The sequence below is a fragment of the Neopelma chrysocephalum genome, unplaced genomic scaffold, assembly GCF_003984885.1.
Source record: "Neopelma chrysocephalum unplaced genomic scaffold, ASM398488v2 Primary Assembly neopelma1_96234, whole genome shotgun sequence".
Classification (NCBI taxonomy): Eukaryota; Metazoa; Chordata; class Aves; order Passeriformes; family Pipridae; genus Neopelma; species Neopelma chrysocephalum.
Window position 1 is genome coordinate 450,103 of NW_020924883.1, and position 25,737 is coordinate 475,839.

Sequence of the window (25,737 nt, forward strand, 5' to 3'; positions counted from 1 at the left end):
GGGGGTTGTGGTCTACTCATGGGGTATTGTCTCTAGCACTCCTTCCTCCTCGCAGTCTTCTGCTGCTCCAGAGTGGGGTCCTACCCACCAGAGCCAGTCTTCCACATCCACCTGCTCCGGCATGCTGATTCAGAGGAAGTAATCAACAGTGGTATCACCCAAGTTTGCAGATCATACTAAGCTTTCTGAAGTAGTCCAACACCGGTGCAGTGGCAAGGAGTTCAGTTGTGTGAGATCCTCCCCTAGGCAAAAGTGATAGATGAGCTCCAGTACAGATCTAAGCATTTGTGGTATACATGGCACTGAACTTGTACTTCAGCAGCTTGTAATAAGACCTCCGGGCAGAGATCTTTCACAATTCTTCTGTAACCATACCACAGTTTGGAGTTCCATCAATTTTTTTTTTTTTTGCAAAAAAAGGAGGTGGTGCTACTTTGTTCCTGAGTAAGTCTGGTGGACCCAGATTTTCAGTGCTGGGCAGTTGTGGTTTCTATATTTAGAGGGAGTCCATTGTGGAGTTAAAAGAAGGGCAGCTGATCAAGGAAATGAAGAAACTGCTTTGTGAGGAGAGACTGAAAATGCTGGGACCCTTCACTGTGGAAAGGGGAAGACTGAGGGGGAAAGGGGTCAAGGTTTACAAAATCTTGAAAGCTGTGAGTCAAATGGATGCAGAATTAGTATTCACCAAATGGTACAAATACTAGTCTGGGTGGCACTTCTTCATTTCAAACAGATTGACCAATTATATTAAGGTAATATTTCACACAGATAAAGATGATACTTCATGCAGCAGCCACTGAGCTTCTAAGCTGCAATGCCATAGGAGGCAGATAGTACCAGCAAGTTCAAAGGGGATTTTGAAGATTCATTGACACCTCACCCATAAGAAATAGTAAAAGAAGCAAGCAGGGCTATACCATGGATGGATTGTAGAAAATGACCAGGCTCACCTGGTGTACCTAAATGCTGTGCTCTTGCCAGTTACTACAGCAACTCAGTGGGAAAAAATAATCACAGAATATGCGAGGATCATTGAGTCCAACCCCAGGAGTCACACTATGTGCCTGAGAGTGTCATCCAAATGCTTCTTGGAATCTTGTCAGGCTTGGTGCTGTGACCACTTCCCTGGGGACACTGTTCCAGCACCCAACCACCCTCTAGGTGAAGAATTTTTTTCTAATATCCAACCTAAACATCCCCTGATGCAACTTCAGGCCATTCCTTGGGTCCAGTCACTGGTCACCACAGAGATCAGTGCCTGCCCCTCCTCTTCCCCTCATAAGGAAGTTGTAGACTGCAATGAGGTCTCCCCTCAGTCTCCTCCACGCTGAACACACCAAGTGACCTCAGCCACTCCTCATACAGTTTCCCCTCAAGGCCCTTCACCAGCTTTGCAGCCCTCCTTTGGACACTCTCTAATGGTTTAATATCTTTTTTATATTGTGGTGCCCAAAACTGCCACACAAGGTGAGGTGTCACCACTGCAGAGCAGAGCAGGACAATCCCCTCCCTCAACTGGCTGGCGATGTTTTGCCTGATGCCCCCCAGGACACGGTTGGCCCTCCTGGCTGCCAGGGCACTGCTGACTCATATTCAACTTGTGATTGACCAGGACCCCCAGGTCCCTTTCCATGGCGCTGCTTTCCAATATCTCATTCCCCAGTATGTATGAACATCCAGGGTTGCCCCATCCCATGTGCAGAATCTAGCGCTTCCCCTTGTTGAACTTCATATGCTTGGTGATTGCCAAGTCCTCTAATTTTTTCGAGGTCTCTCTGCAGGGCCTCCCTGCCTTTGAGGGACTGAACAGGTCCTCCCGGTTTTGTGTCATCTGCAAACTAGCTTAGCATCCCTTCCAGTTCTGTGTCCAAGTCATTTATGAAGATGTTGAAGAGCTCAGGGCCTGAGATGGAGCCCTGTGGAACCCCACTAGTGACAGGTCAGCAGTCTGATGTTACCCCAGTCACTATTACTCTCTGTGCTTGACCTGTGAGCCAATTGCTCACCCACCACATGATGTGTTTATCCAGCTGTGGGCTGGATATTTTGTCCAGAAGGATCCTGTGAGAGACAGTATTGAAAGCTTTACTGAAATCCAAAAGATTACATCAACTGGCTTCCCCTGATCAACTAGGTGGATTATCTTATAAAAGGAACTCAGGTTTGACAAGCAGGTTTGATAAGACTGTGTTGTCTTTCACATGTTTTTCAATACCTGCCAGAATAATCTTCTCCATAAATTTATCAGGCACTGAAGTGAGAATGAACTTCTGTTTGGGAGATAAAAATATTTCGAGTGCCCTTACAAAAACTTAGAGAACTTCCTTGCAATGTTGCCATGTTGGCAGAATGCTTCTGCTTTAGAGGTAGTTCAGCCCCTGACAGGAAAACTCTAGTTTGCCCTTGGCAAATGCAGTTTGACTGCCAGGGCTGTGCTAGCTATGAAGTGGCTGCGGAGAGCTGCATGACAGGAGCCTGTGGTTCTTTAGTAGTGTTACCTCCTGCTCACAGCAATTTCAGGCTGTCACAGCTGAAAGCAAGCTTTGCTAAGTGTCTTGCATATGTTCAGAAACACTGTAGCAATAGAAGTGGTGTTGTTCTGTAGAAGGCAAATGGCTTATGTAAAAGAAGTGCAGAAATGTCAGTACGTGACTAGTTTAATATTTAGGTGATTTCCTCATGTCAAAATAACAGAACATGACAATGTACTAGTCATAAACACTGATGTAGCAGGTACAAATGTTTCATCTTGCAGAGTTATTGATCCTGCCCTAACCTTCAAAGTCTAAAAGCTGAATTTCTGTTTAGGCTGTGTATCATTGATTTAGATGTTGGTTTTATCACACACAAGGTGCTTCCTAATTAACAAAACCAGTAATGTGCCCTTGGGAACAATGACTCCTTTGTCCATCAAACTAAATATGATGTCTGTGCTTCCTCTCTGGCACTGCCACTGAACACAGTGTCCAGTGTCCACTGATATCCAGTGTCCCATCAGTTAATGGAGTTGCAAGAGAGTAGGAGCAGTGTGAAGGTAAAGAATACTGGAAAACATTGAGAGTAAAGTGAGAGTGTTAGGAGGCTGATGCTCCTATTTCTACGGAGAGAAGGTTAGTATGCCAAAAAACTTCTCTGTTCCTGTTACATTACTTGGATTACTAAATGACTACCATTGTCTTTAGACAGACAGCTACGTAGGGCATGCTCTTCAGCATCTCAAAATGGGGATGGGCTCTTGGGATCAGCCACTTCTTCTCAAAGCAGTTTGGAAAGGCACATAGTGACTTGCTGCAGGACGCAGGGTGTCTGCATCCAGTGAAACAAGTTTTGTCAGGTGAAGGAGGATGGGCTCAAGTGTCATCAGGGCCAAGGTGCGTTGTGGGGGGAAATTTAGTATCTAGAAACTCACGCATGGCAGTTAAGCGTGCCTCCTTGCTTTTCCCTCCCCATAGTTGGTCCTTGCATTTCCTTCTAGGAAACATAATCCGGCTTTAGTCTGGCGCAGAGGGTCTTGCAAAGTACTGCCTCGTCTCAGCACAGCTGCTCTGCTCGTGGCTGCCTGCTCAGCGGGGCTGGATGCATACCTTACCACAACCTGCTGCACGCAACCCGGCGGAGACCTGAGCTTTGACTGCTGCACCAGGACTTGACTGCGTGAGGACTCCGAAGGGGAGCATCCGCGTCAGGCACGAGAAAGAGTGCTTCAGCGTCACTGCCGCCGTGTGCCAGCCCCGCGGTGCCACTTCTCACACTGGCGGGGACGAGCAGTGCTCCACAGCCCACGTTGCTGCTGACAGCCGACTCCAAGGCAGGGAACACCCAGCCAGGACACCGACCCCGCCACCACTCCGGAGCTGTCCTGTCCCGCCCGTCTTCTCGCGATACTTCTTCCTGCGCCGAGCGGCCGGCGCGCGCCGGAAGGGAAGAGGGGCGCGTGCGCGCCTGGCGCGGGCGCGCGCGGGGAATGTCGGCCACGTGCGCCGTGTCCCGGAAAGCTCCGCCGCCGCTGTCCCGGGGCGAGGGGGATCCGTCGGCCAAAGTGATGCGCAGGGGGCTGCGGAGAGGCCGCGAGGAGGAGCAGGAGCAGCTGCCGTGGCCGGGGGAGAGCGCGTGCGGCCGGGGCGCGGAGCCCGAGGGGGAGCAGGCGGCCCCGCTCAGGGACGAGCGGCGGAGGCGGCAGCCGCTGGAGCCGAGGGCGCTGGCGGCGGCGGCCAGGGAGGAGGAGGAGGAACGTCTGGAGCGGGAGCATTTCCGGAGGATCATCAACGCCTTCCGATATTACGGGTAACGGAGACCTGATCCCTGTGCGTGGTGCCTGCGGGGGGGCCCTGCGCTCGCTGACCGGCCCCCGCAGGGTTCCGGGCTATCCTGCAGCTCCCGGAGCAGGGCGCTCCCCCGTGCGATCTGCGCTCCCTGGCGAGCACTGTGCCGGTGGCGGGGCACAGCAGCCCGAGTCGGGAAGGGGCTTCTGCGCCACTTACCTTTCTGGATACGCTCAAAGTCGCTTTGATACTTGTCAGTTCGGAAGCATAAAAGAAAGCACGAAACCTGAAGAGAATGTGAAAGATTTCTTAGGAGATAAAATACTCTAAGATACTGTAAAGTCTTCAAAACAGTAGTAGTTCGTGCTGGCAAAGAAATGCAAATAGTGTTTCAAATATTGCGGAAATCCATGAAAGATATTTTAGTTTGCACGAGAGATAAGGGCTAATGGCTGCCATTTTTAATAACATCTGTTGAGTTAGAAGAGGGCTTACTGGCCCCATAGAAATGAGATAAATCTAACTTTATGATTGAATCCATTGAATAGAAGAGGAAACAAGTTACTAAAATGGCGTGGTGGTGGAGACTGGCTGAAAAAGTCCAGTCTTTTTCAGTATTTTGATAAACTTTCCTGTTTTTAGGTTTGGGAAGCAGATTTGGTATGTAGCAACACTGTATATCTCTGTACTTCAGTTGACCAAGCCCCATCATGTGACTCATTACTAGGTTTTGAACCCTTTTTGTCACAAGCGTAATTTTTACATGATAGGGAGGTTCTTGATAGAAGTGGGTGATATTTATGTAACTTCTCCTGTTTGAGGTTTTCCTGTCTTCAGTTTTATTTGTTTTCCGGAATTAGTGTTTGAGCAGGGAGGTTGGTCTAGATGATACTTCAGTGTGTCTTCCAAAGTGAATTCTCTAATTCATTTGGGACGTATCAAAGACTTAGTTAAAAGTAGCCATTGATACTAGTGGCTATTAATGCAATTCCCAACTGTAATTTACTCATGAAATTTTATCCTCAGGCCTGACAAGCTGGGAACATCATTCTCAACCTCATGCTGAACTGTGGCTCTGGGTTGCTTTTGAATACTTGTTCTAGTAAATACATAAGAAAAAGATGTGACCTAAATTTTCAGTACAGAAGTTCAATTAAATTACTTCTGTCTCACAGAAATAACTCTGAATGTAGGTGAAATTACATATCTCAGTAGTTTAAAATAATTGGAATTTTTGTTTACATACAGATGTTTATTAATTGGGAACATCTGTATGAATAAGGCAATAACACACTTTCAGATGAGTCCAGATCTTGTTCTTCTCCTCTTAAGAGAAATAGACATAACTTCATTATTTGTAGTTCTGATTGCAGTGAATTATTAATTTTGCTAGATGGCTGCAATTAGCATGAAAGGGTGGAGAATTAGGTTCAAAGATATTTTTTTTTCGGATAAAACCTTTCAAGAAGATGATGTTAAGTTAAGCTGATGTGTTCTATATTGAGGATCAGTTTATTTTTCTATTGTTTCTTCTCTGTTACTTAATGTAATTTTAAACCAGTGTAGCTATTGTAGTGAAGAAGCCCTTCTCAGAAACATATGCATGAAATATTAACTGGTCAAATTTCAAGACTGAGGTTGCAACTAAAATTGCAGCAATTGCACCTTACTCTCACTGATGGTTAGTTTTCAACTTTGTACGGCTTTATGCTAACATAAGAGTTTGGGAAACTGCAGTATGACTTGACCAGCCTAAATGATTTGGTGGACAAAAGGGGCAGTGTCTCTTGTCCTGGCTTTATGACTGTGCTCAGCAACGAGACTTCTGTCAGTTTAGACAGAAGTCAAATCTAGAAAACTCTAGCAAAATCTTAGAAGGTTCACCTTTTTTGTGACACTTTTATCTTGGAGAAGTAGAAGAGGTATTTTTAGCTTGTATCAGTTCCATGATCAAATTCACAGTACTAATACTTAGGGTAATATGCTGTTAAAAGGGGGTAGGTTAGTATCTTAGTGTGGCTGATGGAACTCTGGCATGGTCCAGCTATGACTTTTGCAGTTCTTTCAGAAGCAGTTTATCTTGAGGATCCCAATTTGCACTCCATGTCATTATTTCTGTAACCAAAGTTTACCACTGCATCTAGCTATTCATTCAATTTAATTTGGATTTGGGAAACAATCTTGGAGATGGTTGTTTGTTAAATTTTGTAGACCCATGGATTAAGGTAGTGATCACCTGCTCTGGAAATAAGTGGCTAATGATGAAACTTAAGTCCTCTTAAGCAGGAACATGTTAAAAAGAGTGATAATGTAGAACTAGAGCTTTAAAAAATTTTTGCCTAAAAAATTCTTGAGAACTTGTTATCTTGTAAAGAATTACAAAGTCTGATCACTTTCTGTGTATAACAAAGTGAATAATTGTCATTGGAATAGCTTACAGTGAATTATTTACATGTAATTTGTGTATTGGTTCTAAATATCTAAAACTTTTGCTTTTTAGAACGAATATGCATGAACGAGTGAACAGAACAGAGAGGCAGTTTAAGTCTCTCCCAGCTAACCAACAGAGTCTTCTTCCTCAATTTCTTCCGCACCTTGACAAGATTCGGAAGTGCATTGATCATAATCAAGAGATACTACAGACCATTGTGAATGACTGCGTTCATATGTTTGAAAATAAAGAATATGGAGAAGACGTATGTGAAAGTGGACTTTTTCTTGATCCAAAACTAAAGTCTGTATGCTTTGGGATTTTCTACATTTGTTTTTCACACCTCTAGGCCTCCAACTTTCTTTCCTTTTGCCTTTATTTTCTCATTGCTTGTTTCTTGCTTGCTTACACTTTTCTCACTCTTTCACATTTTGCTAAGCTGATGCTTACTAGAGCTGTTTCTTGCTGGTTCTTTTAGTTACACTTAGGAAAACTAACTGTGAATCTGGCAAATGTTTGTAAAAAGGTATTTTTCTCTGTGGAGTTCTAGCTTTACTCTGCTTACATTTTAAAGTTATTTTTTCTATTAACTATGTAGAACAGAAATGATATTGTCTGTCTTACTGTAGGTTATTATATGTTACAGCATTCTGAATTGGTTGCAATTCTAGATAGGCCAAGTATTTTTAATGTTGTTATTGGTGAGCACTTTTTTACTACTTGACCTGCTTTTTTAGTGTGGTGTCTCTGTCAAACAAAATGGCCCTCAGACTTAAAAGACTGACAGAGATGGAAACTGAAGTCCTTTTTGGTATCGGCAGACAAAATTCAGTAATGGGCAACTCTAAAGTGAGCTTCTTAGTGTTGCCATACCAGTACCTAAAGGGATCCTCTTTTCAGAGTAACCAGTTCACCTTCTGCACTAGCTAGGCCCTGATCCTTTCCTGAATAAGGACTACTAATTTGCTTTGCTATGCCATACTGTGTATTTTTTTCTGATGTGGAAACTGGTCTGTTGGATGTCAAATGGAGACAGCAAACTCAGTTTATTTAGGATATTAAGGTGGACTTGAGCTCTGGTCCCAGGAATGAAAGGCAAGTGCTTTGTCAGCTAAAACTCCCAACAGCTCTTATAGCGTGGCATTTTTCTGTTTATAATTTCTTTTTTTTTTCCCCCAAGACTCAAAAAACTTTGTACATTTTCCACTAACTTTTTTTTTTCCCCACGTTAATCAGGGAAACGGGAAGATTACACCAGCTTCAACATTTGACATGGATAAATTAAAGTCCACATTGAAACAATTTGTGAGAGACTGGAGTGAAGAGGGAAAGTCTGAGAGAGATTCCTGCTACCAGCCAATCATTAGTGAAATTGTAAAGAACTTTCCAAAAGAAAGATGGTAATAGTGTCTTAAGACTTATATTTATGTGGAGATAAACTGTTGCACAAATCTAACGAAGTTTGTGTGGAGTAATGAAAAACTTTGTTTCAAAATATAGGAATTTTTGTGAACGCAGTGGAGTTTATTTTTTAATCAGGAAAGTTTTTATTTCTAATACAAGGTGTTGAAAAAACCCATATTAATAAACTTCACAAAGTAATACCAGGTAAATCAGGAATAGTGTTTTGTTGTTGTTCTGCAGCTTGGTGTACCAGAATGTATTTAACCTTTCAAGTAAAAGACTTCAGGAGTGTGTGAAGTTAACTCAGTTATGCTCAGCAAGGTAAAGTTTGCAGGTTAGCAGATTATCAAAGTGTGTGTGCTACAGATAAAAGCAAGGACCCTTGTGACAGCAGGAAGTATCACTATTGCCCTTCATGATGGAAGTAAGGAGGAATACTCTTAACCTCTAGTGCAGTTGCACTTAGTTGCACTAAGAATTTACTCTGAAAATAGTAAATTCTAGCCTTGGTTTCAAACAGGTGTTACAAGACAATTCTTAAAAAGCTTTGCTGCATGTATGAGGGTAACTTTGTAACCGTATTGGCTTGTTAACACTGTAAAATAGTTGTTGATGCAGGGTTTTTTGGGTAACTTCAGGTAGAAGTATACTGGTAAAATCTCAAAAGGTAGTAGTGCTATAAGAATTCCATATTTAATGATTCTGTCAATTAATCAACTCAGCTATCTTAAAGTATATTTTAGGTAAAACTTAACAGTCTTACAGTTAGAATATATGAGAACTTTCTACTCACAAATGTAACAAGCCACAACTTAGATTTGATATAGGTGGGTATTACTCTGCGTTTTTTCTCTCTCAGTAATTGTTAATAATGTACTAGTACAAATTCGGAAAATCTCTTCTACTAGCCATTTTTTAGTTTCCTCTTTGTGGTGGCAGAACATGGAGTGGATGTGGTTGATTTCTATTTTGCTTTGGACTGATTTATGTCAAGATAGAAAATGTTTTATCTGAAAGTGAACTTTGCAATGCTTTTTAGTGCTAATAGTGCCCTACATAAGATAAAAATGAATTAAATACTGCAGGTTACTTGGTGCATCTCTGATGTGTGGGTCTATAGGAAAACTCATAGTTAGGTAGCAGTTCACCTTTTTCTCTTGTATGCTAGGCTTTAATGGATTTTGTTTATGAGAGAGAGAGCTTATGTCAGATCTTAAAAGATCCATGACTGAGGCTGAAAAATCTTGACTTTTACATTTGTCATCAATGAACTCTATTTCAAAACCGCCAGTATGTATTAGGAAGCAACATGTGGTAACAGTTTGGGTGAATCTGAAGTTGGTGGGTTTGTGCTTCTTTACCAGGAGTTCTGGTGGTGGTCAAACAGAACTAATGTGACAGAGCATGTGTCCCTATTATGGTGGCTCTGAAATACCATTTGAGTTTATTTTGTCTCTACCAAAATCTCAATACATCACTGTATAGATCAAGCATCTCTACTACAAGTTTGAGTTTGTCAAACTACATGGTGGGTTTTTTAATTTCTTAAATATGTTTTAAATAAATACGTATTTAAAAGTTTAATATTCATTATCACTATGGAGCTGTTGTAGCACTTGTATAAAACCTTTTCTCTGTTCACATATTGTTAGCTACTGTCTAGCTCATTCTTTTTCCCAGTTACCAAAGGCACTCTCCTACTTATGTATACTTACCTCTTTGAGGTAAGAAGCAGAATCATGTACTATCAACTGGCAGTGCGAGAAGTAACTTCCCTGGCAGGGCATGCTAGCTAGTCGGTCTGGTATACAATTTTATACAACCTTCACTCTCATCCCCAGTGACAGGACTCGAGGAAAGAGCATGAAGCTGAGTCAGGGAATGTTTAGGTTGGATATCAGGAAAAAGTTATTCACCCAAAGGATGGTTGAGCACTGGAACAGGCTCCCCAGGGAAATGGTCACAGCACCAAGCCTGTCTGAGTTCAAGAAGTGTTTTGACAATATTCTCAGGCACAAGGTGGGATTTTTGGGGTGTCCTGTGCAGGGCCAGGAGTTGGACTTGATGATCCTGATGGGTCCTTTCCAACTTGGTATATTCTCTGATTTTATGATTTTGAAGCATAGCGGGTTTTTCAGTTTGAGGGGATAGACAGGGCCTGAACTGACCATAGTGGAGTTATTCTGTCTGTTGTTTATAGTGGGAGAGGACTAACTGTGGACACTAATGTATGAAAACAGGTTGTAGATGAACCTCAGAGTTCAGCTTTGCATTTCTTTAGAGTTCTCTTTTGTGCTGAAGTCTCCTGAGACGATGAAATGAAAGTGCTAGACAAAAAGTACATTGGTGGCACTGGATGATGAAAACAACTTTTTCTAGATGTATTTTACATTAAAAATGATAAAGAAATAAATATTTTAAATTTAAAACTGTCAGTGCAAGTCACTTTTTACTTTGTAAAAGAAATTGTAATACACATAAAATTTGTAATACTCAATGGAATGGTATATGCAGTTTCTAGTTAACATAATTTGTTAACATTATTGATTCCGTGCATTGGAATAATGTGAAAAAGGAGTTTAAATTTTTGAAACTATTAAAGTATATTTCGCTCCATGCACGCACATGTTGTAGTATGCTCTTTGCAAGATTGACCTGTATGGGTTCAGTTGGTACCTAAAGAACAGAAAAGCAGCGAAGTATTGTATATGCTTGCTCTTCTGGGAAGTAGAAGAAATACAAGCAACGGTTGAAAGTAGCTGTAAATTACAACAGTCTGAAGAGGTGCTACTGTTATCCTGTGTTTCAGTGTAGTCTTCTGATAAGACTGTCATCTAAAAATAAAATACATGGCCAGAGCTATTCCTGCCTCTTATTCCTCTTCAGAAATAATTCATTCTTTCTTCTTAGCAGAATCTGTTACTAGGATCAACCAAGCATTTTTAAGTGAAATCCCATGAGATCAGGTCTTCCTGAAGAACTGATAGATTTCCTGCATTATTCATGTTGGAATTTAATAGTGTTTCAGCTCCCAGGTGCTCTGTAGTATTTAAATTTCTTGTATTTCTTCAATCTGAATGAGCCATGATCACTGCTTTCTGAAGGAGAAAATAGTAAAACATAGATACATTTTTATTTCTTGATGGACTGTTTGTTAAAGCATTTTTGCAGGGAAGCATTTAAGTTGAAAATCTAAATAAGCATACTGATACATTTTTTCTGATTCCCCTTTTTTCTGTCGTCTTAATTTCATTTCACTTCTACTGTTGTTACCCTTCCTGTTTAAGTGAAAGGATGTAAAGATCATCAGCTTCTTTTCCAAAAGAAATCTAAGAAATAATTAACCTTTCTGTTAATTAAATTAATTAAATTTGTTAATTTAATTAATTCCATGGCCAAGAACAGTATACTTAGGTATTTTTTCCATTGTTTGCTTCTCATTACATGGCCTCTGGAATCAACTATAATTTGAAATTTATCTTTGTTATCCTGTCCAGCAATCAATTGCATTTTCCAAGGTGCTGGCAGAACAGCCCAAAAGAGATCACCAGAGCTTAGTTTCCTTTTTATAAGAAAAACAGCTTATTGGTCCTGAGCTTGGTTATACTTCTTGAATGTGCTCAGTCACATTTATAGTAGAGTTGAAATTTCTGCTTTATTTGAATTTTATTTAACTTTATAGAATATACATCTGTCCTTGGAGGTTTTTGTACTTAGCTTAAGCTTCCCTTTAAACATTGGACTTAAGAGCAAACTGTATTTTCAGTGTTACTACAGTCCACTGAGTGCTTTGCAGATCTTTACGTGACAGTATGTAAAACTCAGCTGCCAAGTTTGAGAAAAATTGGTCTTCAAATTATTGTGCTGTTCAGTGTTTGTCTTTAAAAAGTCTCTGAAAATATGATTTAAGTAAAATAATGAAAATCCTTTGCTGAGAATGGTATTTAAATATACAGACATTGTAAACACCAGGAAAGGATTCCCACAGTGTGATTTTATTTTGATATTTGCGCTGATCAGAAGCCCATCTCTGTATGGGATGTGTATTTATCACTTCTTTTCATTACATAAATTGAACTGCAGTGTTCAGTTTATGAAAATGAGTTTCATGTCTCATCAGATACACTAATTTTTATTTTGCTGAGCATGTCTACCACTTTAGCACCATTATTTTTGTTTACAGCACAATATGCATGAAATAAGCCTCTGTTTTAATCATGTTTAATGTTTCCTGTTAAAAAAAGCACACCTTTAAAAAAGTTAAAATCTTCCTTAAAAGCTGAAAATATATCACACTGCAAAATGCAGTACAAAAATGTCATGACAGACATGGTTATTTCTGATATTTCTCCACTATCTTTTTTTAAGAGACTTTTGCAGTTTCAGTAGTTGAGCCAAATAGAACCATGCAGCCCTCTTGCCTGCTTTCCCTGGTCTTTGGCTAGCCTCGTCTCCCCATACCTGCCAAGTTAATAGGCTAATGTTTCTACTCTACTGGACCACAATTATTTAGTGGATATTTGTTGGATACCCATTTATGTTCCTAACTGCTGCTAGATGTGTCATAGAAATCCTGCTGCTGCTGACTGGGTCAAGGCTAGTTTTCACTGTGGATAACTTTGCGTTATTATATTATTGCAGGTTTTGATTTTTTTTTTTAATTGTCTTAGCTACTGCTGCAATCACATATCCACCAAAGGAAAGTGTGTTTTTTCTAATCTATTAAAGGACTGTGGCCATTAAAAAAGCAGTTTCTGTGCAATTAAAGATTTTTAGCTATTGTCACGATTTAAAATTCAACACACATAGTGCATTGGGGTGCTTCCACTACCACAGCTTTCATACCTTGTTTTTTTTTTAATTCATTAATAGGTTGTCACAAACAATTCTTTCTAAGTCTTGAAAAGAAAAAGGTGTTTGACCATTTTTTCTGAAAACAGGGCACTACTTGTGTCACTACTTGTTATGCAGTCAGTTTGCCACATACCTAATTTCTCTGACTATAAATTAAAAAAAAATGCTCTTGAACCATTTTGGAAGGCTAGTTCAATGTTAGTGGATTGAGATTTGGTTATATTGTATTTTATTAGCTGTGCTCTGTAGGCTGAAATGAAGTTGATGGCCAGGGCCAGTGTCTGGCAACTGATGTAAAGAGTACAGGTAGAAATTACATTGCTAACAAATTTCCAGACAGGCTTTAATCCCGTAATAAAGGTACAAATGAAAGTTTAGTTAAGACTGCACTAGAAAAATACAATAGAAAACTACTTACTAAAAGAGAATTTGGAAAATTTGTTTAGAAATACGAAAACTTTATATTGTGAATGAAAAGGTACAAGACAATTACATGCAATTTAAAATCAACTCACTTTACTGTTAGAGGCTTTATCTTGTTTTAGGAGGCATAAAGGTGCAGATTTCAAAATACGAATACACCTGCATTATTAGGTTGTTTTAAGAAAAGTCTTTTTTCTAATCAATGTATCATAATCTTAAAAGTGGCTTAAGGCTTTTCAACCCACTCATTGTAGAAGTGTCCACATGGGTGCTAAAATCTATGTAGAACTAGTCTAAATATTTCATGAATAAAGTGAAATTGTAAGGAAATGAAGAAATAGATGAAGTTAGAAATAGATTTAGAATAACAGTGTATCACTATGAATAGGAAAAACTTTAGATTGAGGCTTTTCTAGCTTCTTCTGGAAAGTGCATTTTCTTCCTTCTTCTCCTGGTTCCATATTTTCAGAAGTATTGTCTTGAGCATGTAGTTTTCTCCTTAATTAATGTTTTGTTTTTTTTTTTCAGTAGGACCGTCTTCTGGCTTCCCTTGTAGAGTAGAGGTAGTAAGAACCATTGCTTCACAGGATTGCTCTTAAGAAATAACAAAGTCTTGATTTCCTACTTCTTTTTAATCAGAAAAAGAGCCTGCATATATAATGGAAATGAAATGAAAGGAATGATTTTTCCGTTTCAGAGGCGTCATCACTAATTACGTGATTAGGTCAAAACCCAAAAGACACTGTCAAAACTTCTTTGTTACGTTGTGTGCCCTTTAGAAAAGAGTAATACTTTCTGTTGATTTTTGGGTAATAGTGTTCAGAAATGCTTTTCAGAATTTACATAACTCCTTCAGTCATCTTTGTGCTTATGCAGCATGCTAACTCTTGAACCCTTCTTGGCATGCTGAATTTTTAAGTTGTCAAAGGCTTTGCATTTTGCTCTCTGTGCTTGGATCTTCTGTTTGTGGCCTTCTCTTCCATTTAGTTGTATATAAATTGATAGACATATGTTTTGTCTTGGCACATGACATGCAAAACAGAGAGTAGTATGAGTGTTCATGCTCTTTTTTGGTATATGAAATAAAGTCTTGTTCATGGCTGGAAACTGGAAAATTATTTCTTTTTAGATTAGGTATCTTTTCAGTTTGGCATGGGAGTGGGTTTTGTTATATGAGTGGAGATTTTATTGCACTGTGGTGGAAGCCTGATGGTTACAATAAGTCTGTATTGCCTTTTCTGCCTCAAAGAGGAGCAAATTTTGAGATTTTTGGTTCTCTTATTCGTTAGTTGCTGCACTTGGAAGATGGGAGAGATTTTTCTAGGTATTTCAGTAAACACACTGCAGGATGTCTTCTGGTTGTCTTCAACTTCATGCCTGGTTAGGGGTAAAGGGTTGGAGAGCCAATTTAGGAAATATGTCACTTAGACACTTCAGGGAAACCCACAGTTGCTGATGGTGACCAAGGTTTTTATGTTCTGAATTGTTCATCAGATTATGCAGGTTTTATGTTTCTCATTTCTCATGTCAAAATACTTGTTTATTTTTCATGCAAAGTAACAAAAGTGTATCTAGAATACTTACTGATTATCAGCGGGACTCGGACAAATATGTGGTTCTATATGATACTATTCTTCTATTCACTTAAGAGATTTTTGGCTTGATAACTGTAAAAGTTTTAAGGAAAAATATCGTTCACTAATTGTGCTCTGTATTCTGAATGAGGGTTGTGTATGTTCTTTTAGGTAGTTTCTGTGTATTGTTTTGACTGTACAATTAACCAATCTGATCAGAACTGGCTCAGTTTCCATTTAAAAGTAAAGTAATACAGGAAGTATAATATCTAAGTATATGGGGGGAAAATGTTTGAGTGGACCTCTAAGTTGTGTTAAGAGGTATCAGATAAAGACTTAACTATTATTTTTGTTCTATTGCAGGGATTTCTCCAAAGTTAATATCCTGGTACCTGGTGCTGGGCTAGGTAGATTGGCGTGGGAAATAGCTATGCTCGGTTATGCTTGCCAAGGAAATGAATGGAGCCTCTTTATGCTCTTTTCTTCTAACTTTGTACTCAACAGGTATATAGCTTACATTTTACTTGCTGATTAAAACCTAGAGAGGCCAAGTCATAAATGAGAAAAGTCTGAATATGTAAATCTCACAAGAACAGATTTGTAAGTCCTAATACAGGACACACATAACCACTGTTTACAATGTTTTAATGAAAAAAAAAAAAAGAAGTCATAGGGATAAATGGGGAAGGAGGGATTGTACCTGAGTCATTAAAATTATAGGAAGCATGGGTTTTAAGTTATGAGATTTAGAATCTCTAGATTGCACCACAGATTTTCTGCAAAATTTTGATTAGGTTTTGTGATTTATTTCACATGGTTCTGTAAAATGCGCACCTCTCTTACTGGTGTCAAATATGGGCTCATAAATATGTTCGTGGTATGTAGTGGTCATGATTATTAACAGAGGAAAGCTGCTAAAAGAAAGTATTACATTCCATACTAAGATTTTAGGCACTGTTTTGACATGAAAAACAACCACTGAAGCATGCTGAGCATGAGTGGCTAAAGTAAGAGTTAACAGTTCCCCAGTTATGCAGAGGTAATAGATTTGAATGTAGTAAATTTCACTTTACAGGTTTAATTTCAAATTACATTTTTGTATTTGGTATTCTGCCACTTGCATTGGAAATTACTGGTTTCAGAATAAAGTTATTAGAGAGGAAAGAAGGCAGCACATGCAACTGTTCTTTTAAGAAAGAGGGTAGGAAGACTACAGGTGGGCAAGTATGAAAGTGGTCTGGGGGATGTTTTGGTGGAGTTGGTGCCAAGTTCAGAGAGACGATTTGCCAGTCATTCATCAGTCTCTAAGTGTACACCTTTGCTGAAAACACCTAAACTATTGGTTTGTATTCTGTATTACCATAAAACATAAAGATCTGTTTATAGATTGATTGTCCACAGAGCACCGTGATGATCTTACATCTCTTACAGCTTACTGTTCAAAAACAGCAAGAGGAAAACACTGTTTATGATGGCTTCCGCATCTGCGTGTAACAGTAGTGGTCAATGTGTTGAAAATAGATATTTACTGGAGGTTCATTTGTTCTTTTTTCCTACATTATTCTCACATGCATCATCTGCTGGTGAAATTGTATATTACAGTTGATCTGACTGATGCCTTGCAGCTACTCAAAGGAAGTCACATTCCTCTTGCGCTTTGGAACTTTTGAAATTATTCAAAGCAGCAAAAAAATATTAATTTCCTGTCTTTTGTAGCACTGATCAACTGTCACAGAGGTTAACTTCATCCCTACCATCCCTACTTCATCCCTACCATCCTGCCTGATGGCAGGCTTCCTTAAATAATGAGTCTTTGGCCTATATGTGGAATTGTCCTGAAGATTCACGCTTAGCCAACAGTGGTAATCATTCTTAGCATCTAGTGCTCATGTAGTGTTTCCTGTTTATATAGGATATTTAGCAAAGAGGTGTATATGCATTAAACTTGCTAACAGTATGTGATTTTAGACAGCAAAATTGAGTGTTGTATAACTGCTGTAATCTTCATCACTTCTGGGCAAATTATCAGTTACATCTCCTTGGAAGAGAATACTGCTAGCCTGACTATGAACTGCAGTCAATTCAGTTCAAATCCAAGCATTTTCCTTTCTGCCAGATCTAGATGGGGGCTTGGTGTGTCTTTTACGAAGGTCTTAGGGACTTGGAGAATCTTTCAGTTTAGTCTTAAGTGGCTGTTCACAGTTCAGCCTTCTGAAATGGACATTTTTGATTTCCTGAAACTGGAAGAAACAGCAATTATCAATATGAGCTGAAAATAATAGTTAAGGAAGAGTGGTAAAAAACAAGGATTTAGTGACTTAGTTTTTAACTATAGTCTCAAGTTAATTTCTTTTTTTCAGTTGATGAAAGCATGAGGATTTTGCTAACATGTGCTTAACAGTTTGGATATACCTTCTTTCTCTGACCATGGTTCATTTTTAGGAGGATGAAGTACTGTTTTGAGTGTCAATCCAATTGCTACAGTAGGTTCCTAGATGTACAGTGACTTAATATTTCTGTACACAAAGTGGTATCTGCTGATTTTCACATATTTAAAAAAAACCTTTAATTTTCTTAGATGGTGAACTTCTGTTACAGTGGATAGAGTTGCATGCTATGATATGTAGAGTATGTGTTAAGGCATAACTGTGGTCACTGTAAGTATTTTAAATTATTTAGAGTGTGTTATTCTGTTGAGGAAGCACTAATTTGAGAATAAAGTGATCCTGGAGTACTTAAGCTACGATGGCTCCAAAGCTGCTTCAGTTCGTTTATGGGAAATTCTACTTTTCCTTGTATGCGTAAGGTTTTTATGTGGTGTATTTTTCTAGTGTTTACATGAGTTCTGGATATAATGACAGATGTCACAGGTGATCACTAGTGATACAGACACACTTCATTTCTTAAAGTTTTGGAAGAGGAAAAACTGAAAAGCATAATCTGTTCTGCGTCTGCCGAGCAGCCTAAAGCCACAGGATACTTTACTTCCTTGTGACGTCTGACAGGAGGGGAAACAACACTAGAGTGATATCTGTGTGGATGAGACAGGAGCAGCTGGTGTGCTTGTTTTCTACAGCTGGAGATTTAGAGCACAGGGTCAATAGCCTTGGTTTCACTCACTTTGAGAAAGTTCCATTCAAGTAATATAAAATCACTTTGTACACAAGTTAAAACAGAGTTAGTTTAAAAAAGCTTTAATTAACACCAGTAAAATTCATGCTAGTAATTGATTAATATGTACATTCTGGAAAGAATTTAATTTTAGATAAATCTTGACATTTGGAGAAGGCTTGTTTGTTGCATGTCCATGAAAGCCTTAGGATGAAAACAGTTAAATTACACTTGATCTATAAACCAGTGGTCAGAAGTGAGATTTGATCTATCAGTTTTTTCCAGAACTGAACAGTAAATGCCCTGCTCCTATGGAACATAAAGAAGTATGCCACAATTGAATATGTTAGAGTTTTATAATATAACGTATGTGACACATGTTTTATTGGAATGATGGAATTGCAAAGGGCTGGAGTACTTAGTTTTGAAGTACGGATTGCTGAAGCTGGAAATGGTGGTTTTCAAGCTTGTATATGAAAAGGGGTTGGTCTTTTCTATTAAATTAGCAATTTCCTTTGGAACTGTTTCAGTATACTGCTGCTCAAATAAAAGTCGGTTTTGTATTATTTTTTAATTGATAAAAAGAAATATAAATATGACATGAAGAAGGTAAAAAATGTTATTTCAAAGACTATCACAGATGTATTCTAACCACCAGCCAAAAGAATGCACTTTCTATAACCCAGTAGATTGCTTGCAGTTTATGGAGCATTCGATGACATGTATTTTATGGGACAGCTATGTCCTCTGTTGTTTCTGAAAGGAAATGTTTTTGTTTTTTAGTTACAAACTGATTTTACAAGACCATGGGAAAAGCTTCTTATTATACTTAAATGCTGTATTTTATCACTTTTTAAAAGAAGAGTTGGTTTAGTTAGTCATGTCAACCCAAAAATTTTATTCTACAAAGACATGTTTACTTAGTGTAATTGCAGTGATCCAGAGGTTACAAACTTAAAAATGACTTCTAGTGTGCTTTGTAAAATGGCATTTATTTATTTTTTGAAATTTTAAAGCATCCTTTCCGTTAGCATCTGGAAAATGCTATGTCTCAGAACCTTCTATGATTATGGTTCAGAAAAGACTGAAAAGTCTAGAATGAGAACAAACATTTCCAATAAAATTAATGGAACTAATGTTAATCCTTTTTTTTTTAATAGGAAGATATATGATCCAGAAAATCGTAGCTTTATAGAATATAGTAAATCATAAATTTCATTATTTTTACAAAATAAAGTTATGTATTTTCTTTTCAGCAGAGAAATGAGTTGGAGAAAATTATAAAAAGTTGGAAAAGAGAATTCTAAAACTGGGCAGTTATTTTGTGATAATAATTCGTATGTCAGAGTAAAATTAATTTTTGATCAGTTCATAATGATGGGCAATCTGAAGTGTTGTGAACTAGATTAAGTCCTTTAGCAAATGTGTAGCTTTTACAAGAACTTTGACACTTATATTTCTAAGAGGTAAGCAATTAGCTGAAACTGAATTTTGCCGATTTTCATATTTTGCAGATGCTCTGAAATTAACTCATGTAAGCTTTATCCCTGGATTCATCAATTTAGCAATAACAGAAGATCTGCTGATCAGATACGACCAATTTATTTCCCAGATGTCGATCCTCACAGCCTTCCTTCTGGTTCAAACTTCTCTATGACCGCAGGGGATTTTCAAGAAATTTATTCTGAGTGCAGTGAGTAAATGCAAACCTCTAGGCTATCCATGTAACTTCATGTATCTTCAGAGTATTTGGGATAGTTAATGATTAGAGAGAGAATGGAACTGTATCTACAAGCACTAAGGAAAACTGTAGAAAAACTGTAGTAAAACTAGCTACTAACTGTAGCAAGATTTTCTTATTCAGAATATTTCTCCAGCTGTATAATAAAATGCAAATCAATAGGTCTATTTCTTATTCCAAATCAGCTTTTCTTTTGTTCTTAGTTATAAAAAGAATACGGACGCCTCCTTGTCTAACAGATCTTGCAGGACTCTTCCTTACAGTTACTTAATTTTCTGAAGATTCTCTCTTTACCATTACAACATCTGATACTGGCATAAATCCTCGACTTTTTTTTTTTTTTTATTTACAGAACTTAAAACTTTTGCAATTTCAAGAATGCAATTTTAGAGAAAAACAGGGAGACTCATGCATTAAAAGGTAGATTTTGAAAGTTCCTGCTTGTTAAATTGACCAGTAAAAAACAGCTGGGGAGATATTCTGATACTGAATAAAATGTTTTAAAGCTAAGTGATTTGTGAATGTAGACTTGTATTGTTCTCAATACTAACTAGGGAGGCCTAAAATCACTGGGTATTTTTGCAGTTATATTTTTAACACTTGTCATATGAAGTTCATAGGACAGGTGAGTAATAGCACACTTGGGGCTTCATTTATATAAAATGTTACAACATTTACATTTTACCATATATATGTCATTTTATGTGTATGACCAATTTTATGAAGTGTATACATAACTATATAATGTTTTAGAGTGTGTGTGTACATATACACACTATACGGGTCAAATTAACCCAACCATAACAATTTTTAATATAAACCAAAATATTTTATTTACTTGTAAACAAAATTAGGAGCCTTCGGATGTTGTTAGTTGAAGGTAATTCCGAGTATGTGAACAAATGCCAGGGTTAAATGATGAACTTTCACAGGGTAAAAGCATTCAAACTAATCTCTGTATACTTTGCTCTTTTTATGCAGATACGTGGGACTGTGTAGCAACTTGCTTTTTCATAGATACAGCACATAATGTTATTGATTACATTGATACTATATGGAAAATACTAAAGCCTGGAGGAATATGGATAAATGTAGGCAAGTGTGACCACCCTCTCTTTTTGACTTATTTTTGATGAAATAACAGGCATCTAATACTTGAAAAGTGTGTGTGGATGAGTGTGTCTGTGCAGAAAACTGTACAGCTAGAAAAATACAGGGCTTGGAAATTATCTCAGAAATGTTCAAAATATGTCCAGATGTTTGCTAGTTACAATCAAGTCAACACCGTGTGATTTTTAAATAGGCAAGTAAATCTTCCTAGTGGCAGGTTTAGCATTTGTGCATCAAACATTTGTTATTTGACAAATGTAGTGTTCTGTATTCTTTTTTGCTATTTTTCTAAGAAAGTAAAACTTATTCTATGTGTAAATACACTCTTGCTTTTTTTTTTTAATGTCTAATTGGTACTATGCTTCTAAGCAGACGTTTTGGCAATGAGATTTATGTATGCCTTGGATCAAAACAAAAGAGATTTAATTGAAGTCTTCCGTGGTGAAAGAATGTCAGACAAAACTCAGGCATTAAATATTTTGCATAGTAGAAACTGGTCAGTCACTGGTCAGTCAGTCACTATCCCAGTCCTGGCCAGTCACAGAGTGCAGGCAGAGCTCCTGAGCTTTAGAGAGAGAGGTGATGCTGGACTGAAGAAATGTTAAGATACAGAAAACACAGTCTGGTGGGGAATGTGACAAATTGTTGAATAAGCAGCTGAAGTAATTTGTTTTAGTTTTGCATTGATTCTGAAATTCATTATAAAAATCATACTTGAGTGATAGAAATACATTCTTTTGTCAGTATTTATAGAATCATAGAGTGATTTGGCTTGGAAGGGACTTCAAAGATCATCTAGTTACAACCTCCCTGCTGTGGGCAGGGTACCTTCCACATTTTTGAATATGTGAGTCTGGATATAAGCATTTGTTGTACTTTCAATATGTGCTCTTGATTTTTAAAACATTTTTGTCTTTTTGATAGCCATTTCTATTGTATCTTTGTACTCTAGGTCCTCTCCTTTACCATTTTGAAAACTTGGGAAATGAACTTTCTATAGAATTAAGCTATGAGGATATAAAAAATGTTATCCTACAATATGGATTCCATATAGAGGTAAGAACGTGGTGCAGTTTGCAATGAGTAGTATTGGTATAAACCAAGCAAACTGCTTTGAATAAACCACCATAAATTTAGTTCAACATAATGGTATTTATTAATAACATCTAGGACTATGTGTTACAAATTATCTGCTTTTCTCATTTTTGAGAGGTGTACAGATGGGCCTTGAAGTCTAATATAGCAATTTCTTGTATAATTTCTGTAGAGAATCTGTCTTGAAAACTGCTGCTTTGTTTTTAGGTGGAGAAAGAATCTGTACTGTCAACTTACACTGTGAATGAACTCTCCATGATGAAATACTACTATGAATGCGTGTTGTTTGTGGTGAGAAAACCAGAATAGTAGTGGTCTGAATAGGTTAATGAGAAAAAAAATGTTGGTTTGAAAGCTAGAAATGAGGGTAAAATGGTCTGGGTGATGTATGAACACAACCTCAAATAGTGGTGCCTTCTTATTCCTAAGAGGATATAGATAGTGTCTATTTTCTTAATATCTCTATTGCTATTCGGACATACACTATGCCGTGCATATTTGTAATATACTTGTGAAGGTGGAGGATGTAATGTTCACATACACTGTCACTGTGTTTTGGAGTGCATTAAAAATAAAAGCAAAAATGTTTTCCTGAGAACAAAATTAAATGTTTGCCATAAGTAGGCTAATTCTCTGCATATGTTGCCTAATATTTCATAGATTTATAGTGATTTTTTTCTATTAGCTGATATTAGGAATGCATGGAGGTGCTTACTGTATTATCTGTGTCATGTTTAGAGAAGTATTTTTAAATGTATACTTAAATTATGAAGTCTGAAGTGGTTGGAAAGTGGTAAAATTATTCTTGACAGATAAAATAGCCATCAAAACTGGTAGAGCATTTTCTGTGGAACTGAAATGAAGTAGATTATTGTATAAATGCTAATCTTTGACTGTACCACTGTTAACAGTTTAATTAAAACACAGAGCCTGTGGGCAATTTGAAATACTATGTGAAAGCAGAATACTGAGTGAAGAAAAAGCAGAATGTCACAGAGAAGCAGTATGATAACCTCAGTTGAGGAATACTACCAATTTTGATTGAGCTTTTTGTTGAAACTGAAATGTGTTAGACGCTTTGCCATCTTGTAATACGTTGATTTTGAGTCATCTTCTGACTGCTCAAGCTAAAACTTCCAAAGTTGATAAACATAGCTGAGTTATCCATGCCATGTGTAGGTAGTACAACCTAAAAACATCTGTCGGGGCAGTGAAGTTATAAGAAATAAAATAAGTTTTTTTAATTACAAAACAAAATTATAGGTGCATTGTGAAGTTGTAAGGTATCCAGTTCCAAACTGGACTGGGTACCAGGGGTCTTTTGTGGCCGGAATAAGGGAAATATAAAGTTCCTAAAAATTAAAATGTTTCTGGGCCATTTGGCAAATTTTGAACAGAAGGGTTTCTTTTTTTCTCTTTGGGCTAAGAACAAGGGAAGATCCATCATTTTTGACAGAGGAAACCTTGCAGCCAATGGGAAAGAAGGGAAAGCCCCTTTTCGGAGAAAAGGAAGCCTTCTTAGGCAAAAATTAATATATTAAACTTATCTGAAAAAGGATGGGATTTCGTAAAACTATAAAATGCATGAAATTTAAACCCAAGAGGTCTTTTCTCCCCGGGACCTTGGTGTGAGATGAGACTGGCTCATGCTGAATAAACCTTTCCTTGATGATACAGTTCCTTTGTTTCACAGGTAATTGAATCTTTCTAAATTAAATAACGAGAGATTTCTCACAAAGTTACATGTAAATATGTCCTATAACCTAATCGCCTCTGCATGAGTCAGGATATGCAGGATAACTTCAAACACTTTATCCTTCTGAATTCTTGGTTTGTTCCTTATACTAATGTGTTTTTTTCCTAGCAGATGTGGCTTAGGTGAATTTTTAATGTACAAGTCATGATACTATACAAGAGGCTGAATCTCCTGTCACTTGGAAGTTATGTACATGAGAACAACATTAATTAATAATCACTATTCTGAGTGGAGGTGGTATGTTAAGCATTTTGTTTTCTTAATATATTAGTTACCTTAAGTATAATTTCCACGCATTTTCAAAATGGTCTTTAAAATATAAAAGCATTATGAGGACTCAAGTTTTTTTCATATTTGGCCTTAATGACACTGGTCAATATCTTGTTTATTTCCCATTATTTTTAGTCCTGTCTTTCATGGTGGTGTCCTAATCACCTCCCTTTAACAGATTTGTTACAGCTTTTGAAGATTTTTCCAATTAAGGCCAGAAATTTGTGCCTTTATTCCTAAATTGAAAATCTGCAAGGAGGAAAAACACCAACTTTTTTTTTTTAGTTTGAACACCACATAAGAAAGCATGCACCTGTATATGTTTCAGTACTTTGCCCCTTTCCATTCAGAATCCTTATTGAAATAGAGGTTTCTGGTCAACAGCAGTTTTTAAGTATACCCTGGCTTAAACTAGACTTATTTGTACTCTTCTTTCTAAAAGTGCACCACCATGATTCAGTTCCGTAAATGAGGTGTCAAAGGTCTACCCTGCTCCAAGAGAGGTGTGTTTCAAGAAGAAACAATGCTATTGCAACATAAAATTAAAAACCCTTGCACACCTAAAAATAAAAAAGCCACTTGCTTTAATTTCTGTATTGTACCATTTACTTTAATTTTTGAGGGAATTTATGATTCTTTGCTTTAAATCTGCTTTTTTTTCCTACCAGAATATGATTAGCATTTTACTTAATTTTCAAGCTCCTTGTAGTCAGACATAGCTTAAGTGAATGTCAATTGTGCTATTGCTGAGTAGTATATCTATCTGTAATGTTACCCAATTTCTGCCTCCTTTCCCGTCTGTAACTTGGAATGTGGTGTTCCTGCTTTTCACAAATAGGCAATGGGACTCCTTCTTTCTGGTTGAGTGTCATTATCCTTTGTTCTGGTAGTTTTGTTCCTTGCCACCCCATGTTGTCACAGGTGCCATTTTTATGTGTTTTCTGAAAATGTTTTTATTTGCTTACATCATGTATGATATGGTGGTGTGCTTTTATTTCTGATCTAGAAAATGCTGTTTTCCCCGCATAATATTCTTTTAAATCACAACAGTCACATTAAGAGTTGGAAGTAAAATAATCTTGTGAATGAGCCGTGTTAGTTGTGTTTTACCTACCTATTTATGAGTTCCTAGAATTCACCACTTGTACTGTTATGGGGATCTTTGTGTATTATAGAATGCGATTACTGTTGTATTTGGTTGTATACGTGGGGGAGAATGCTCAAGGTGTTCACCAGATGAGACTGTTTACTTTAGGTCGTTATTAAACTGTACATGGTAACAGATGTAAAATAAAATGCTGCATAACCTTAAGTGTAAAGCTTCTTTATATGGAGTTTGACAAATGTAAAATGGCCTGGGGTTTTTTGTTTGTTTATTTGTTTGGTTTTTTAGGTGGTACATTCTGAAGTCGGTTGCGAAGATAAAGATGGAAAGTTTCACGTTTCTGCGTCCACTTCCCGCTATTTTACAGTGTGTGTAATGGACCTGGGGCTTTTTGGATATTAAAGCTTGGGGCATGGCTTGATTTCGCTCGTGTTTGACTCTGCTTTACTGCCGGGTGCGTTTCATCGCTGCAGCGCTTCCCGCTCCCTCATCCCGTGAGGAAGTGCGGCGGGAGCCCTACCCAGCTCCCAGCGGCGGCGGGCGTGGCGCGCATGCGCGGTCCGTGCGCGGGCGCGGTGCATCTGTCGGCGGAGATCGCGAG

General features: G+C 37.9%; 2 protein-coding genes across 10 annotated transcripts in view; both read left to right on the top strand.

Moving 5' to 3' along the window:
- Nucleotides 1–874, top strand: part of NMRK1 (nicotinamide riboside kinase 1) — a 10,154-nt gene extending 9,280 nt beyond the window's left edge. For all 5 annotated transcript variants that reach the window (XM_027708428.1, XM_027708426.1, XM_027708429.1 and 2 more), the window contains one exon: nucleotides 421–874. In XM_027708428.1, the coding sequence (XP_027564229.1) occupies nucleotides 421–500 (80 nt within the window). In that variant the 3' untranslated portion in view covers nucleotides 501–874. The remainder of the gene's footprint in view (nucleotides 1–420) is intronic.
- Nucleotides 1–25,375, top strand: part of CARNMT1 (carnosine N-methyltransferase 1) — a 27,051-nt gene extending 1,676 nt beyond the window's left edge. Inside the window, exons 1-9 of one of the 5 annotated variants that reach the window (XR_003538347.1) lie at nucleotides 3,940–4,284; nucleotides 6,763–6,958; nucleotides 7,930–8,093; nucleotides 15,312–15,452; nucleotides 19,574–19,752; nucleotides 20,782–20,895; nucleotides 21,863–21,966; nucleotides 22,213–23,371; nucleotides 23,491–25,375. Coding sequence is in view for 3 of the 5 variants with exons in the window: in XM_027708421.1 (XP_027564222.1) it covers nucleotides 3,965–4,284; nucleotides 6,763–6,958; nucleotides 7,930–8,093; nucleotides 15,312–15,452; nucleotides 19,574–19,752; nucleotides 20,782–20,895; nucleotides 21,863–21,966; nucleotides 22,213–22,314 (1,320 nt within the window). In the remaining 2 variants the exon portion in view is untranslated. Of the gene's footprint in view, nucleotides 1–3,917; nucleotides 4,285–4,306; nucleotides 4,510–6,762; nucleotides 6,959–7,929; nucleotides 8,094–15,311; nucleotides 15,453–19,573; nucleotides 19,753–20,781; nucleotides 20,896–21,862; nucleotides 21,967–22,212 lie in introns of those variants that run through there. The other 4 variants (XM_027708422.1, XM_027708421.1, XR_003538348.1 and 1 more) reach the window with 4 other exon arrangements.
- Nucleotides 25,376–25,737: the final 362 nt, after the last annotated feature.